The sequence below is a fragment of the Schistocerca gregaria genome, chromosome 2 (assembly GCF_023897955.1).
Source record: "Schistocerca gregaria isolate iqSchGreg1 chromosome 2, iqSchGreg1.2, whole genome shotgun sequence".
NCBI classification, from domain to species: domain Eukaryota; kingdom Metazoa; phylum Arthropoda; class Insecta; order Orthoptera; family Acrididae; genus Schistocerca; species Schistocerca gregaria.
Genome location: NC_064921.1, coordinates 1,002,237,621 through 1,002,255,052, shown reverse-complemented (window position 1 = coordinate 1,002,255,052; position 17,432 = coordinate 1,002,237,621). Strand labels below are relative to the sequence as shown.

The window sequence follows — 17,432 nt, the reverse complement described above, 5'->3', positions numbered from 1 at the left end:
AGATTCAAATTTTCTCAATAGCTTTTCTCAAAGAAGAATGTTGTCTTCTCCCCAGGGATTCCAATTTGAGTTCCCAAAGCATCTCCATAACACTAATGTGGTGTTTGAACCCGCCAGTAATAAATTTAACAGCCTGCCTCTGAACTGCTTCGATTCTTCATTCAATCTGACAGGATACGGATCCCAAACCCTTGAGCAGCACTCCTTTACACGTGAATCACTCTTACCTAAAATTCTCCCAGTAAACCAAAATCACCATTCATTCGCCTTCGCTACCACGTTTCTCACATGCTTGTTCCATTTCATGTTGCTTTGGAATGTTACACCCAGATATTTAAATGACTTGACTGTTCAAACAGGCGACCAGTAATACTGTAACCAAACACCGGTGGTTTCTTCTTTCCCCTCATCCATATTAACTTAGATTTTTCCACATTTAGAGCTAGCTGCCATTCATCACACCAACTAGAAATTTTATGTATGTCAACTAGTATCTTCCTACAGTCACTCAGTATCGACACCTTATCGTACACCACAGCATCATCAGAAAAGAACCACAGGTTTCTGCCCACACTGTCCGCCAAATCATTTATGTATCTAGAGAATAACAGCGTTCCTATCACACTTCCTTGGGGCATTCCTGACAATATCCTTGTCTGTGATGAACATTCCTGGTTGAGGCCAACCTACTGGGTTCTGTTACTTAAGAAGTCTTCAAGCCACTCAATATCTGTGAACTTATTCCATACACTCATACCTTCATTAGCAGCCTGCAATGGGGCATCATATCAAATGCTTTTTGGAAATTTAATGATATGGAATCTGGCTGTTGCATTCATCCATAATTCACTGTGCATCATGTGAGAAAAAGGCAAGTTAAGTTTCTCATGAGCAGTGCTTTATAAAACTATGCTGATTCGTGGATATAAGCCTCTCAGTCTCAAGAAAGTTTATTATATTCGAACTGAGAATACTGTATGTCCAAAGATTCTGCAGCAAACCAAAGTTAGGGATATTTGTCTGTAATGTTGTGGGAATCCCGTGGGAAACTTAGTTTATGACTGACAGTGGCACATTACAATGCTGAAACATCCATAGTGCTGTCAGTAGTAAGCTACCTCAGGAAGCCTATTGTAACTGGGCCTGCTCTAGTAAGAACTTCAATAAAAATATATTTTTATCAACATTACATGTGCTGCTATTGAAGTAATGAACAACAATTAAATGTCATGGTGTATGTTTACTGAATCACAAAAAATGACATTACCTTCAGTGACAAAACTGTTTGTTCCATATGACTGGCTGAACTGAAATGGAACTCAGCTTTCTTACATCTGCTTTCTGGGAGAACCTTTCTGCACTCGGTTTGGCATAAATATTGTTGCAGAAGAAGCTGAGTAGCACAGTCACTGTGGTATAGTGACTATGATTCTAGACTGTTGGCCGGCCGGTGTGGCCATGCGGTTCTAGGCGCTTCAGTCTGGAACTGTGTGACTGCTACGATCACAGGTTCGAATCCTGCCTCGGGCATGGATGTGTGTAATGTCCTTAGGTTAGTTAGGTTTAAGTAGTTCTCAGTTCTATGGGACTGATGACCACAGATGTTAAGTCCCATAGTGCTCAGAGCCATTTGAACCTTTTTTTTTATTTTTTTTATTTTTATTTTTTTAATTTTTTAAAACTAGACTGTTGCATGGAGGGTCGTGAGTTCAAAACTCACTTGTACTGTAAATTTTTAATGTCTATATTCGGTTCGAGTACATTCTAGAAGTAAGTCAAGAATCATTGGACTGGAATGTCCTGTAACTGTATATATACTGTAAGTGATCTGGCCAGAGGCAGTTTGCTCCGGCTCTTATATGTACAAGTGCTGAATTAACCTTTGTTAAGTGAAGTTAGTGTTCGTCATTCATCTAATTACACCATCTTCTATGTGACATTATTGTGGTGGAGGCGCTGGGTATTGGAACTTGTGATAGCGCACATTATCGACAACACAGTGGCTCCCATCAGGCCACAACAGAGCTGCCGTTTACGTGGTGAGAAACCTGAGTGTGAGCCATATTCAACAGATCGCAATCTATCGGAGACAGAAGAAGAGGAGGAGGTTACAATGACAGCAACCGTTTGCCACCACATGAGACATCCTTCTGGTTCTCTGGTGGCGATGGCCAAGATCCAAACAAGTGGCTGAAGGTATATGAGCGTATAGCCAAATTTAACAAATTGGATGACACCGTGTGTTTGGCTAACGTATTTTTCTACTTGGAGGGCACTGCCAAGAAATGGTATGAGAACAATGAGGAGAAGTTCTCAAGCTGAGAAGTATTTCAGACAGAAGTGCACAAGCATTTCAGCAACACACAGCAACAGAAGTGCAAGGCTGAAGATATAGTAAAGTACAGGTCACAGCATCCAGGAGAAACTGCAGCATCCTACATTCAAGACGTCTTGGAACTGTGTAAAATAGTGGGTCCTAGAATGAAGAAGGAAGTTAAGGATGCACATCTCATGATGGATGTTGCTGAGGATATGTATCAAATCCTACTCCTGAAGGAGGTTTCGACAGCAGACGACTTCATAAAATGGTGCCAATATATCAAGACAATTCATCAAAAAAGAATTACATGCAATATGTTTGAATGGCTTCCAAATGTCGTATTGATGTCTTGTGATGAAGGAAGGAACTGATTTCACAGGTGTTCTTCGTCAGATAGAGAGGAAGTTCAGAAGGCACTTGGATTGCAGGCGAGGAAAAAGCCAAGCCGCTTCAAGAGATCATAATGAAGGAAGGAAAGGTGACGGGTATTTGATGATGCTTGTTCCGGAAGACAGCAGACCAGTCTTAGCCGATACCAACTCCAGGATTACGAAGATGAACAGGAAGATGTGGGTGCAGGATGACGTAGGTCACCATTGCTGCAAGCTAACCGCTGGAGAGGACACTCCCAACATGCCGATCAAGGTCTCCATCACTGTTTAGAAGCTCCAGCCAATCACCTAGCCACCGCAACCTGGAAAACTAAAGGGTGTGACCTTCCTTGGAGGTGAGGCCACCGAAGAGAAATATCCTCCGCTGTCGATCACTACAAAAATGATAGGAAACTACGTCAATATTCTCATGGATGGCCAACCAGCCCAAGCTCCTGTGTATTCTGGATCATCATATTCAGTCATTTTGGAGAAGTAGCATCGCCATTTGCAGAAAACTGTATTCGTTGACAACAAAGAAGAAAGGTGGCTAATGGGAAATATGTAAAACCTACAGGAAGATGTGTCATTCATGTGGGTATAAGTGGCCATAGACAACTCTTAGAATTCATCGTCTTACAAGAGTGTAGACATGACGTCATTCTTGGTTGGGACTTTTTGAAAGCTTCTCAGGCAATTATAGATTGTGGTCGCTCAAAGATTATGCTAGACGAGATGAGATACTGTGGATAGGAAGATGCACATCCGAGTGTGTGGAGACTGTGTGCTGGATGAAGGGATTATTCCTGCAGTCAGCACTAGAAAAGCAACTGTCATGTGTCATGCCATGCATCAACCCATGGATCTTGTAGTGGAAGTAGGAGAAGCATACCACTGAAGAATAACTTGGTCATCCCAGCCTCTGTCATCTCGTTTAATAACGGATTCTGTGGATTGTGGATAGTTAACTGTCACCGAGAACCGCAGATCCTTCCAAGACGCAAGTGCGTAGCAAATGCTGAGCCGTTAATTGATGAGCAGCTGAGCATTATAGAAATCTCACATGCCGAGTCTCTGGGCAAAATTGGCGCTACCACTATGAGACAAGATCTTCTACTTTGACTATCACTAGATCTCACTAAGAAACAACAGAAGAAGCTACATGCCATTCTTCGAGAGTTCTGTGAATGCTTCATTCCTCAGCTGAAGAGCAAATTAGACAAATAGATGATGAAGCAATGGATTAGCGCTGTAGACCATCAACCAATAAGCCAGAAAGCATACCGTGTGTCAGCGACGAGGTAGAGAAAATGATGAAGAATGACATCATTCAGCCTTTGCAGAGCCCATGATTGTCACCAGTGGTTCTTGTCAGGTAGAAGGACGGCAGTTGGCGCTTTTGTGTTGATTACAGGAAGCTTAATAAGATAACTAAAAAGGACGTTTACCCCCTTCCACGAATTGATGATACACTAGATTGTCTGAAGGGGGCTAAGTTTTTCTTAACCATGGATGTGTACTCGGGATACCAGCAACTTTTGAATGGATGATGAATAATCTTCTAAGTCACCTGATTTGGGTGATGTGTCTTTGTTATTTAGATGACATTATAGTGTTCTCAGAGACATTTGATGAACATGTAAAAAAACTGAGGGTCATTCTTAAGTGTCTCCAACAAGGCGGACTGAAACTTAATCCAAGAAAGTGTATCTCTGGAGCAAAAGAAATCAAAATACTTTGACACCTTGTGTCAAATGAAGGGCTGCGGCCAGACCCAGAAAAGTCAAACAATGGAAAATCCAAGATGGAATGTAACAATACAAGAGATGGAAAGTTGCTACTCACCTTATAGCGGAGATGCTGAGGCGCGATAGGCACAATAAAAAGATTCACACAATCATAGCTATTGGCCATTAAGGTCTTTGTCAGTAGTACACACACATACAAACACACACAGTCACACAAGCACAACTTGCACACACATCTGCAGTCTCTGAGACTGCTGATGTGTGGGCAAGTTGCACTTTTGTGTGTGTGTGTGTGTGTGTGTGTGTGTGTGTGTGTGTGTGTGTGTTGTGTGTAGCATATGGTGTGTATATGGTGTGTAGCATCTTTCCTTCTCTCATATTGTTACAGACCCAGAAAAGGTGAGAACTGTAATGGAATTTCTTATTCCTAAAAGTATTAGAGATGTGAGAAGCTTCCTCGGATTATGTTCTTATTACCGTTGTTGTATCTAAGACTTTTGTGTCAAAGCCAGGCCACTCCAAGAGTTGTTAAAAGCCCATGCTAAATTTATCTGGGATGGTGCTCAACAAGATTCTTTTGATGTGCTGTGACAAGCTCTGATGACTGACCCTGTACTTGGTCTCTATGATGAGAGAGCACCTACAGAACTACACATAGATGCCAGTGGGTATGGGATTGGTGCTGTTCTGGTGCAAATTTCGGATGGAAAAGAGAAGGTTGTAGCCGATGCTTCCACGACACTTACAAAATCCAAGAGAAACTACTCAACTACAGAAAGAGAATGTCTTGGTATGATCTGGGCCATGCGCAGATTTTGACAGTGTCTCTATGGAAGGCCATTCACAGTTATTACAGACCATTATTCACTTTGTTGGTTGACAGGTCTTAAGGATCCAACAGGATGATTTGCCAGGTGGTCGCTACGTCTTCAAGAGCATGACATTACCATAGTGTTCAAAAGTGAAAGAAAACTCTAAGATGCTAACTGTCTCTCAAGAAACCCTGTACAAGACCATCAAGACTTTGATGAAGATAGTGACTGTCTTGCTGCACTCCAGGATCTCTCTGCTGAGCAGAAGAAGGACACCAAGATAGTTCAAATTATGCTTGCCTTAAATTGGTCAGAGAAAGTGAAAGGACAATTTAAGGTAGTTAATGGATTACTTTGCAAGAAAAAATGTGATCCGTTTGGAAAGAGGTGGCTACTAGTGATGCCTAAACACATGCGCTTAGATGATCTACAGAAATTCCATACACACCTGAGGCTGGACATGTAGGATTTATTAAGACATACGATATGATCCGCAAGAGATTTTTCTGGCCAGTTTTATTTCTTTATAACATCTGCTAGTGGCAATAGATGGATTATTGTTTGCACTGATTATCTGACACGCTATGTCATTACAAAAGCCCTGAAAACAGCCAAAGCATTCGAGGTAGCCAAATTCATTGTGGAAGACATTGTATTAAAACATGGTGCCCCAGGGTTGTTAATTATGGAGCAAGGGAAAGTTTTCCAATCGAATCTTCTGATAAAGATAAACCGTCGGTGCAACATTATTCATCACATGATGACTGCCTACCATCCGCAACCTTGGCCGATGCGCTATCAATGTTTGTCAGTGTTGAGCAGAGCAACTGGGATGAGCTGCTACCTTTCATGACATTTGCTTACAACATTGCCAAACAAGACACCACAGGATTTACATCATTTTTCCTGGTGCATGTGCATGAGGCAACTACGACAGTGGATGCTGTGTTTCCGTTGCAGCCTGATGACATGGACAACGACTACATCGGCCAGGTGTTAACAAGAGCTGAAGAAGCTCGGCAGTTAGCTCGATTCTGCATGCTGCAAGCTCAAGAAAACGATCGCCGAAGGTATGACGCGAGCAACCGCCCTGTTGTCTAGCAGCATGGTAACCTCATCTGAATCTTCACTCCTGTTTGGAAGGTTGGTCTCTCTGAGAAGCTCCTCAAGTGCTACATTGGACCGTACAAGGTTGTAAAGCAGTTGTCTTATGTTACTTGTGAAGTTGAAGATTTCAACCCCGACACAAGACGATGAAAGATCAGAGATACGGTCCATGTTCTGAAATAACACAGCATTTGTACATAACTAGGAACTGTTATGAGTTCAATGAATCTATAGAAGGGCAGATTCAACATTGTGGAAGGGCAGATTCATCTCTGTAAAGTTTTGTGTGAGGAGAATTCAGTACTTATGCATGACATTTGATATGTGGGCAGTAAGTTCTCTTAAATACAGCAAGCTGTAAAGATCATAGATTGTTCAAGTTTATTACAATCTTTTGCCAGAAGATCTTCAGGCATACATGACAGCTTTTGGCACATCCATTGGCCAGTTCTGCACACTTGGCTGTGGTTTACTGGATTCCAAGCCATGTATGGTTTAGTTAAACTAATAAATAATATGAGACCACTTGTAAAATGAGAGTACACAGGAATAGGGTTGTAGAAGCAGAAAAGGGAGAGAAAAATGAGAGAAGCAGTAAATTAGTCTTGCTTTCAAATATAGAATTTATTGTGAATTTGTAATAATGCACACAAAGAAAAATATGAGATGTTGGTGAATTAACAATTTGTGACTATTTTCTCTTGTAAGAATTGACAACTGTAGATGAATACTTACTGATAATGCAACATGATTTTTTTAGAGACGTCTAGAGAAACACTTGATGTACTGACAGACTTTGCTGAAGAATTCTTTCTAAAGCTCACAAGGTTACTGCGAACAGCTGTAGATCATCAGTTGGAGACAGGGACCACAGGATTTCCAGTAAGTATCACTATTCTCAAGTGAATGCTTTGTATCCAGGCATCTTTATAAAATATCTAAATACTGAAACATCCCAAACATGCTTAAACTGAATCTTCATGTTAGGAATATTGTTGAAAGTGGTAATGCTTATTCTGTGATGTGCGAAAAAGCATTGCAGCCTGCTAAATAAACTGTAGCAGAAATTGCTAATTAAGCATTGCAAACTAATATATGGGAATAAAGTTTTAAATTTCAAACAATATGAGGTTCCCAATGTCAAGAACAGCACCTTAACAATAATAATAATAATAATAATAAACACAACATTTATTACCAGATACCCAGAATTAAAATTTTTAACAGAACAACGACTAGCTGTTCAGATCCGTGTAATAATCAAAAATAACAGGATACCCCAGTCAGAATTAGAAAACATCAAACAAAAAGTACAACAAATATTGGAAAAAAATAATGTGCAATCAGAAGAAGAAGAAAATACAGTAATGGACTCAAACATTCCAGAGCAAACAAACAAAGAACAACACGCATCAGTTAAACAATCAGAGGAAAACAAAATCTTAAGACAGCCACCAGAACAAGCACAAACAGAACACGAAGTGACACACATGTTAGATATAGAAGAAAAATTTCAGCTGACATATATAGAATACGAAGACACAAATACAGACATTAGACCATTCTTGCATAGACCACCAAATAACCCACAAGTCGAAACAACAACAACAACTACTACTACTACTACTACTGCTATCAACACAATCATACACAACAAAATAAATGAAAATTCAACTATGGAAGAGTTACAACTACTGGTTTATATAGGAGCACTCACTACACTAGATATACACACTAGCAGAGATCAGAACCAACCAACACACAGAAGAAACCCACAAAACCAGCATGGCAACACAGGCTACAGATCAGAATAGAAAAACTGAGAAAAGACATCAGACAGCTAACACAATTTATAAGAAATGAAATATCGGACAAAAAAGGAAAAAGGTTAGGTAAAATCTCACAACAAGAAGCGATAGAGCAATTAGATGAAAAGAAGCAGAAATCACAAGCATTGGCCAAATGACTTAGAAGATACAGAAAAAGCGAAAATAGAAGGAAACAAAACCAAACATTCAACACAAACCAAAAGAAATTTTGCCAGACAATAGATAACACACAGTAAAATAGACACTCCATCAAACATAACAGACATGGAACACTTCTGGAGCAACAAATGGTCAAACCCTGTACAACATAACAGACAAGCATGGTGGATACAAGCAGAAACAGACACATACAAGATGATACCACAAATGCCTGAAGTGATAATTTTGCAACATGAAGTCACCCGAGCAATTAATTCTACGCACAGTTGGAAAGCCCCTGGAAAAGATAAAATAGCAAATTTCTGGCTAAAGAAGTTCACCTCAAAACATTCACATCTAACTAAATTATTTATCATAAGTGTTGGGTTCAAGTTAATGATATGAATATAATAGAGGGAAACATTCCACGTGGGATAAATATATCTAAAAACAAATATGATGTGACTTACCAAACAAAAGCGCTGGCAGGTCGATAGACACACAAACAAACACAAACATACACACAAAATTCAAGCTTTCGCAACCAACGGTTGCTTCTTCAGGAAAGAGGGAAGGAGAGGGAAAGACGAAAGGATGTGGGTTTTAAGGGAGTGGGTAAGGAGTCATTCCATTCCCGGGAGCGGAAAGACTTACCTTAAGGGGAAAAAAGGACAGGTATACACTAGCACACACACGCATATCCATCTGCACATACACAGACACAAGCAGGCATTTGTAAAGGCAAAGAGTTTGGGCAGAGATGTCAGTCGAGGCGGAAGTACAGAGGCAAAGATGTTGTTGAAAGACAGGTGAGGTATGAACGGCGTCAACTTGAAATTAGTGGAGGTTGAGGCCTGGCGGATAACGAGAAGAGAGGATACACTGAAGGGCAAGTTCCCATCTCCGGAGTTCTGACAGGCTGGTGTTAGTGGGAAGTATCCAGATAACCCGGACGGTGCAACACTGTGCCAAGATGTGCTGGCTGTGCACCAAGGCATGTTTAGCCACAGGGTGATCCTCATTACCAACAAACACTGTCTGCCTGTGTCCATTCATGCGAATGGATAGTTTGTTGCTGGTCATTCCCATAGAAAGCTTCACAGTGTAGGCAGGTCAGTTGGTAAATCACGTGGGTGCTTTCACACATGGCTCTGCCTTTGATCGTGTACACCTTCTGGGTTACAGGACTGGAGTAGGTGGTGGTGGGAGGGTGCATGGGACAGGTTTTACACTGGGGACGGTTACAAGGGTAGGAGCCAGAGGGTAGGGTAGGTGGTTCGGGGATTTCATAGGGATGAACTAAGAGGTTACGAACGTTAGGTGGACGGCGGAAAGACACTGTTGGTGGAGTGGGGAGGATTTCATGAAGGATGGACTCATTTCAGGGCAGGATTTGAGGAAGTCGTATCCCTGCTGGAGATCCACATTCCAGGAATTTTTCATTGTTTTAGGTTTCAGTGAAATTTTTGTGGTTTTGACTGGTAAGAACCAATACTCTAACAAAGGATATTACTGTATCCCGCTGCTGCAGAATAATACTGCAGTTAAAAAAAAAAAAAAAAAAAAAAAAAAAAAAAAAAAAAAAAAAAAAAAAAAAAAAAAAACTTAAGTTGCAAAGAAAATGCGTTATATACAACAACAAAACAGTGCTCATACAAGCGTCTGCCAACAGCAAAGTGCATCAAAGGCTTTAGGAAGACTACAATGCTTCATAACAACAAACTGCCACTGATGAGCGTGATGTGACAAGTATTTAAATTAGATTTGTTTGAGCAGTTGCGGGTGGGCTCTTGCGCCTGCGCAGGTAAGTCGCGTATGAGTAGTACCTTCCCCTGCTTCTAGTTACAGAAGTGTGGCTGGGCACCACTACTTAATATTGCCATGGTTGGGAAATAATAGTAAATCTGGGGCTGATGCACAGAGCAGTCTGAATTGTGGTGGGGAGGTGGGTCATCTCCATGTGACCAGTGTTTACGTTCAGCGATTTTGTTGTTTCCTCTTCGTTTGTTGCTCCCACGTTAAATGATAACAAAACAGTTTTTTGTGGCCGGGAGTATCAAATGAATTAAAATACGTTCGCATAATTACGGAAGGCCAAAATATGTTATTAGTTTCAGATACTATTTCCACTTTTCTCCGCTACGGTCGCAGGTTCGAATTCTGCCTCGGGCATGGATGTGTGTGATGTCCTTAGGTTAGTTAGGTTTAAGTAGTTCTAAGTTCTATGGTACTGACGACCTCAGATGTTAAGTCCCATAGTGCTCAGAGCCATTTGAACCACCTTTCTGACAGTCAACCTTAATCGCCCTGCAGAACAATGAAGTTATTTTTGCTGGTTTGCTAAAGAGATTTGACTTTCATTAATCTTTTCTGCTGATGCAGTCAATTTACTTGAAACGAAGTATTTAATTTCACACTATTGACTAGTTTCAACTGTTTGCTGCATTTCAAGTGCACGTATGGCATTATGCCATAATAAAGAACCAAACATGAGATAATACAGTACTGGTACTCCAAGAAAATTTACATACGAGTGTGCATTTTAAGCCGAATTATGCATTTTAGTGTGGTTCACGAAATTCCGACGCTCTTGAAGTACCCTCTGATGTCTTGTTTCTTTCATGACATAATGTAAGACCTTTTAGTGTTTTACACGTACAAACATACATATGGGCTTTCTGCGTCATTGTAGCAGCACAAGCGCGGTGACGCCTGTTATCTGGCGCTCTCTTGCAACTGCTGAAACAAACCTATTTCTTACAGATCGCAGGAAAAAACTGCAAATGGTGGTTTCAAAAGCGTTACATTCAAAGCAAATTTCCTTTTACGCAATATGAACTATGTGTGAGAATGTACGATGAATTTCTTAAATCACAAAGCTTTTGACTCTGATTTAAAAACCAAATCTTTGAGGATGACCATTTAGAAGAATTTCGAGCCCAGAAGATCAGACATTACATCATAATTAAAAATTTTGCTGGCACATTTGTATGATGTATCTTAAAGTGTATCATGCGCAAAAAAGATCAACATTATATGTGGAAGATTAACTTCTCTTCCAGTTTATTAATCTTCGAGAACAATATTATATGTGAATGCTATGTAATTAACTTACACCATTAACTTTTCTTATTTGTATATTTGCGCTACTTAAGAATGATCTTTCTATTGGCTGACTATATCATGTGTCCTATGGTGTCATCAGCTGGTGAGATCACATGACATGAGCCCTATGACTGGTCTACAAATCGCTTCATAATTTCGATTTCAATGCTTCGGAAAGTGACATGCGTTGTTTGGCGGAATTCAAATTTATACCTTCGTAATACGAAAACATGTAGCGTACATGTAAAGTGCTGAGAAATTCTACGTCGCTATATAAAACTATAAACTTCAAAGGATTGATAAGTTTTACAGTGCCGAGGATTAACTTAACACGGAAAAAGTGTATTTTCACCCAGGAGAAAGTCTATTTTTAACTGGGAAATCTGGGAAAAATCCGCGAATTTTTTTTCCTTGTCCATGTATACACCCTGTTATTTTAAAATTTGTAATCTCTCAAACAACTAAAATAAATATGGAAAATAAATTTTTGAGCTTGTCTCTTTTTTACTATGGCTTACTCTTGAAGATACATCAAGTACATAAGTGCCAGTAAAATTTAAAATAAAATTATAAATTGCTGGTCTCCTAGGCTTAGTATACTTGTAAGTGGCCAGTCTCCAAAGTGTTAGCCTTAATGCCCTATTGCTATGCCTTCCAATAGACAGAAAATATGTATTAAACATATTTGCATTCTGACTTTGGCATTTGACATTATTTAATTTAAGGTTGATGGTAATGTTGACAAGATGATTAGTCCTTACAATCCTTAAATATATCAATAAAAATAAACAATTTTTGAAAATATAATGTTGTTTCTTCAGTCTTGAATTTCTTGCACAGTAACTTCTTTTCTTCACTCCCTTTTAGTTTTCTGCTTTTTTTATTTTCTGATCTGTCTAGTTTTCGCTGCTGCCCTCCCACCTCTATCACATAGAATGCACTTAGCTTTTCGCTATTATTAACTCATGCATGATTGTTTGACAGTAAGCTCTGTCCTGTGTATTCTGTCTTTGAGCTCTCAAGTTTTCAAAGCTCGTCGGGTGCAGTCCTCAACAATGAATCTTTACTTCGCATTCTGTCCAGTACGTCCCAGACCCGGGGTTCTAGGTGACTTTTCCATACTCTACCCCTTTTCCGAAACCTTACCAATCCTTTTCCTACCCCCGCTATTTCTTCCCCTTCCATATGACATAGGTACTTGAATTTCTGAACATGGTGCTGCATACTTTCTTCTGGTTTCTAACATTAGATCTTTGTTATAACCCTTTTGTGGACATTGGGGCTTGGCATCCAGCATCCCTGACAGGCTAAGGGGGCATTGGTACTGTGCGCCTCATTGTGGATAGCTGCCTCAAACTTATGTCCACTGCAGGCTTCGACCACTAATCACATTTTCCGTTTGTGTGGAACCACTCTTCAATAATATTCTTTACAAATCGGCACCAGTCACAGTGGAGGAGATTTTGATAACCTTGAAAGAGACATTCATATCTAACCTAAGCTTTCTGTGACAAGTTAATCTTGGGCTGAGAAAAAGTTAGTTTAGAAAAATGATAAGGGATTTTATGCTTGTGACTAGAAAATTCTGTGACAGAAACTCCGAACCAATACATTTCAAGATATAAGGTTTTAAAGTGAACAGTTCCTAGTGCAGACAACCAAAACTCTCAGTCTTGCTCTGTGTGGCAGCTACTGTTGCTGAGAAACTGTATGTATTTTGTTCCATCATCTTTCGGGCGTGCACTCGGGACAGCGACAATTATTCTTGCGATATCTCGGCTAGAAACCTCCCAGAAATCTTCAAGGCGAGTCGGAGACGGAGTTCATAGCGTTTGCGCATGCCTATTTATACGGAGAGTCACGTGATACAAAGGTGCTGAGAATTGAAAGCACATGCGTCAAAGATATCAAAGTTGCCACTCTTATACCTTTGACGCATGCACTTTCAATTCTCAGCAGCTTTGTATCACGTGACTCTCCGTATAAATAGGCACGCGCAAATGCTTTGAACTCAGTCTCCGACTCGCTTTGAAGATGGCTGGGAGGTTTCTAGCCGAAATATCGCAAGAAGAATTGTCGCTGTCCAGAGTGCACGCTCGAAAGATGATGGAACATTATGTCCGCCAGGAAAACTTCAAGAATCACATTACATGTATTTTGCTACACAGTTTGTCTTTTGAAACATATGATGAATCAGTTCTGTACGATAATTCATTAGCTTCTACATTATATGTATGTTTTTTGTCATGTGTACTTTGTAGATTAGGAAATAAAATTACAGTTACTTGGCTTTGCTTGCCGTTCTTTGTTCTGCATGGGTGTGAGAGTTGTGGGGAAACTACAAGTATTTTGCTACACTGTTTGGCTTGTGAAGCTTACGGGACTTCATTTGTCTAGGATAATTCTTGCCCTCTAGATTATATTCAGTGGTACCTCGCATATACACTTTTCAATGGACTTCCAAAAAATGGTGTAAAATACAGGAAAAATGTAAGATTAGATTAGTACTTGTTCCATAGATCATGAATACGACACTTCGTAATGATGTAGAACGTGTCAGGTTAATAAAAGGTGTCTATACAAGATATTACATTACACAAAATATTACGACACTAATTTATTTATTTGTTTATTTTTGTTGAGGTTGGGAAATTACCCACTTACTATATCCAAAAATTCATCTAATGAGTAGAAGGAGTTGCCATTAAGAAATTCTTTTAATTTCCTTTTAAATGCTATATGGCTATCTGTCAGACTTTTGGTGCTATTAGGTAAGTGACCAAAGACTTTTGTGGCAGCATAATTTACCCCCTTCTGAGCCAAAGTTAGATTTAACCTTGAGTAGTGAAGATCATCCTTGCTCTTAATGTTGTAACCATGTACACTGCTATTACTTTTGAATTCGTTCGGATTGTTAATAACAAATTTCATAAGTGAATATATATATTGTGAGGCTACAGTGAAGACTTGTAGCTCTTTAAATAAGTGTCTGCAGGATGATCTCGGATGAGCTCCAGCAATTATTTTGATTACACGCTTTTGTGCAATGAACACTCTTTTACTCAATGATGAGTTACCCCAGAATATGATGCCATACAAAAGCAGAGAATGAAAATAGGTGTGGTAAGCTAATTTACTCAGATGTATATCGCCAAAATTTGCAATGACCCTAATAGCATAAGTAGTTGAACTCAAACGTTTCAGCAGATCCTTAGTGTGTTTTTCCAGTTCAACCCCTCATCAATGCATACACCTAGAAATTTGGAATATTCTACCTTAGCTACCGATTTCTGATCGAAGTCTATATTTATTAATGGAGTCATTCCATTTACTGTGTGGAACTGTATATACTGTGTTTTAGTCAAAGTTTAATGAGAGCCTATTTGCAGAGAAGATGTGGTAAATAATGTTTTAAGCTGTAAAAGTTATGTATAAGATACACTCTCGCATTTTCACACGCTATGTGTGATATATGTAAAGCACCAAAATATTTGTGAGGGTCTTGTTTATTATCAAATAAAAACCACTAAGGTAACTGGAAATGTTAACTGTCTGGGAAGTAGAAATATTTGACTCAATTCCATACATCAAAATGAATGTTTTTGGAGAGCCTGCAGCTGTCATTCATTATTTAAATAATGATTTAACTAATGAAAATCTGTAACAGTTATGTATTTTTTCATGCTTAGCATGATGTGTTTAGAGAATTTTTTTCTGTTGTAAAGAGCAAATATTTGCATATTTGGCAGTGTAGTTTCAGCTCTCTGAGACGTGTGTGCAAGTTGCGTTTACGTGTGTGTGTGTGTGTGTGTGTGTGTGTGTGTGTGTGTGTGTGTGTGTGTACTGCTGACAAAGGCCTTAATGGCCAAAAGCTATAATTGTGACTCAGCATCTCCGCTACATGGTGAATAGCAACTTTCCTTCTCTGATATTATTAAATGTTTACGTAAGTATGTTGTGTGGTTTTTTCATATGTATTGTTCCATGTCTCTTGCACTATAGTCATCATTTTAAGTTATCAGGTATTGTGCCTCCTCCATTACGTAGAAACCCACACATGCAAACTATTACTCACATTGTGTGTTTGTGTAATATCACAAAAAATGCATGCGTAAATACTGCACTTGACAACGAGAATAAATTCTCGAAACAGGTTTTGCTCAGCATGAAGTAGGATTTTATATTCTGTGTTTGAATATTATGAATTACCTTGAGGAAAATGATCTGTTGACACATAGTCAGCACGGATTCAGAAAATATTGTTCTTGTGGAACACAATTAGCTCTTAATTTTCATGAAGTAATGAGTACTATGGACAGGGACTATCAAATTGATTCCATATTCTATATTTCCAGAGGGCTTTTGATACTATCCCTTGCAAACCACTTGTAATAAATCAAGTTGTGTGCCTATAGTGCATTGTCTCAGTTGTGAGGCTGGATTCATGATTTTCTGTGAGTTAGGTCACAGTTAATAGTAATCGATGGAAACTCATCGAATGAAACACAACTGACATCTGGTGTTCCCCAGGAAATGTTATTGGCCATCGGCTGTTCATGATCTGTCTAAATGATTTAAAAGACAATCTAAGCAATTATCATAGATTGTTTGCAGATGATGTTGTCATTTACCATCTTGTAAAGTTATCAGGAGGTCAGACAATTGCAAAATGATATAGACAAGATATCTGTATGGTGTGAAAAGTGGTAAGTGACCCAAAATAATGAAAAAAAGTGAAGTTATCCACATGAGTATGAAAAGGAATCCATTAAATTTCAGTTACAAGATATAAATCACACAAATCTAAAGGCTGCCAGTTCAACTAAATATCCAGGCATTACTATTACGAACAGCTTAAACTGGAATGACCATATGGATAATGTTGTGGAGAAGGCAAACCAAATACTGTGTTTTATTGGCAGAACAATTAGAAGATGCAACAGGTCAACTAACGAGACTGCATACACTATGCTTGCCTGTTTTCCACTACAGTGCTGCCGTCCAGTATGGGATTTTCAACAGGTTTGGTTGACGGAGGACATTGGATAAGTTCAAAGAAGGGAATCTTGTTTTGTATTATTGTGAAATAAGAGAGAGATTGTCATGGACATGATAATCCGAGTTGGGGTTTCAGTCATTAAAATAAAGGAGGTTTTTGTTGTAGAGGGATCATTTTATGAAATTTAAATCTCCAGTGTTCTCTGAATGTGAAAATATTTTGTTGGCATCCACTTACATAGGAAGAAATGATCATTGTAATAAAATGAAAGAAATCAGAGTTCGCATGGAAAGACTTAAGTGTACATTGTTCCCCTTATGCTGTTAGAAATTGGAGTGGTAAAGAAGCAAGGTGAAAATGGTTCGGTGATCCATTTACCAGGCACTGAGTTGTGAATTTCAGGGTAATCAAGTAGACGTAGAGGTAGAGTTATAATGTTGGAGAGTGAGTTAGTTACATGTTCCATATATACTTTAGCACTGGGCTCGCATTCGGGAGAATGATGGTTCAAACTCGCGTCCGGACATCATGATTTAGGTTTTCCGTGATTTCCCTAAATTGCTTCAGGCAAATGGTTTGATGGCTCCTGTAAAGGGAACGGCCGATTTCCTTCCCCATCCTTCCCTAAATCGAGCTTGTGCTCTGTCTCTAAAGACCTCACTGTTGACAGGACGTTAAACACTAATCTCCTCCTTTCATAGATCCTTTGAATGATTCTTTTATCAAAATGATGGGGAAGGAGTCAGTTTACGGGATATGTACACATGATTACTGTTGAAATTAATCAACACATTATAATTTTATTCCTACTCATGCAAGTACACTTAAATTTTTTTCCAGCTCTCACTTTATAGCCAGCAAATACTTACTGAAGACAAAATTAGATTTCCGTAACATAAGATTAAATTGTCCATTAGCACACAAAGCCAAACAATAGTAGTTCCTGATTAATATTAATGTAAGTCTAGTGTGACTGCATCGTTGTTCATGACTACTGCTATTA

At 39.2% G+C, this 17,432-nt stretch overlaps 1 protein-coding gene across 7 annotated transcripts in view; it reads left to right on the top strand.

Annotated features, from left to right (window-relative positions):
• Positions 1-17,432, top strand: part of LOC126335504 (uncharacterized) — a 141,184-nt gene that overhangs the window by 72,353 nt on the left and 51,399 nt on the right. For all 7 annotated transcript variants that reach the window (XM_049998851.1, XM_049998852.1, XM_049998855.1 and 4 more), the window contains exon 6: positions 7,119-7,240. In XM_049998851.1, the coding sequence (XP_049854808.1) occupies positions 7,119-7,240 (122 nt within the window). The remainder of the gene's footprint in view (positions 1-7,118; positions 7,241-17,432) is intronic.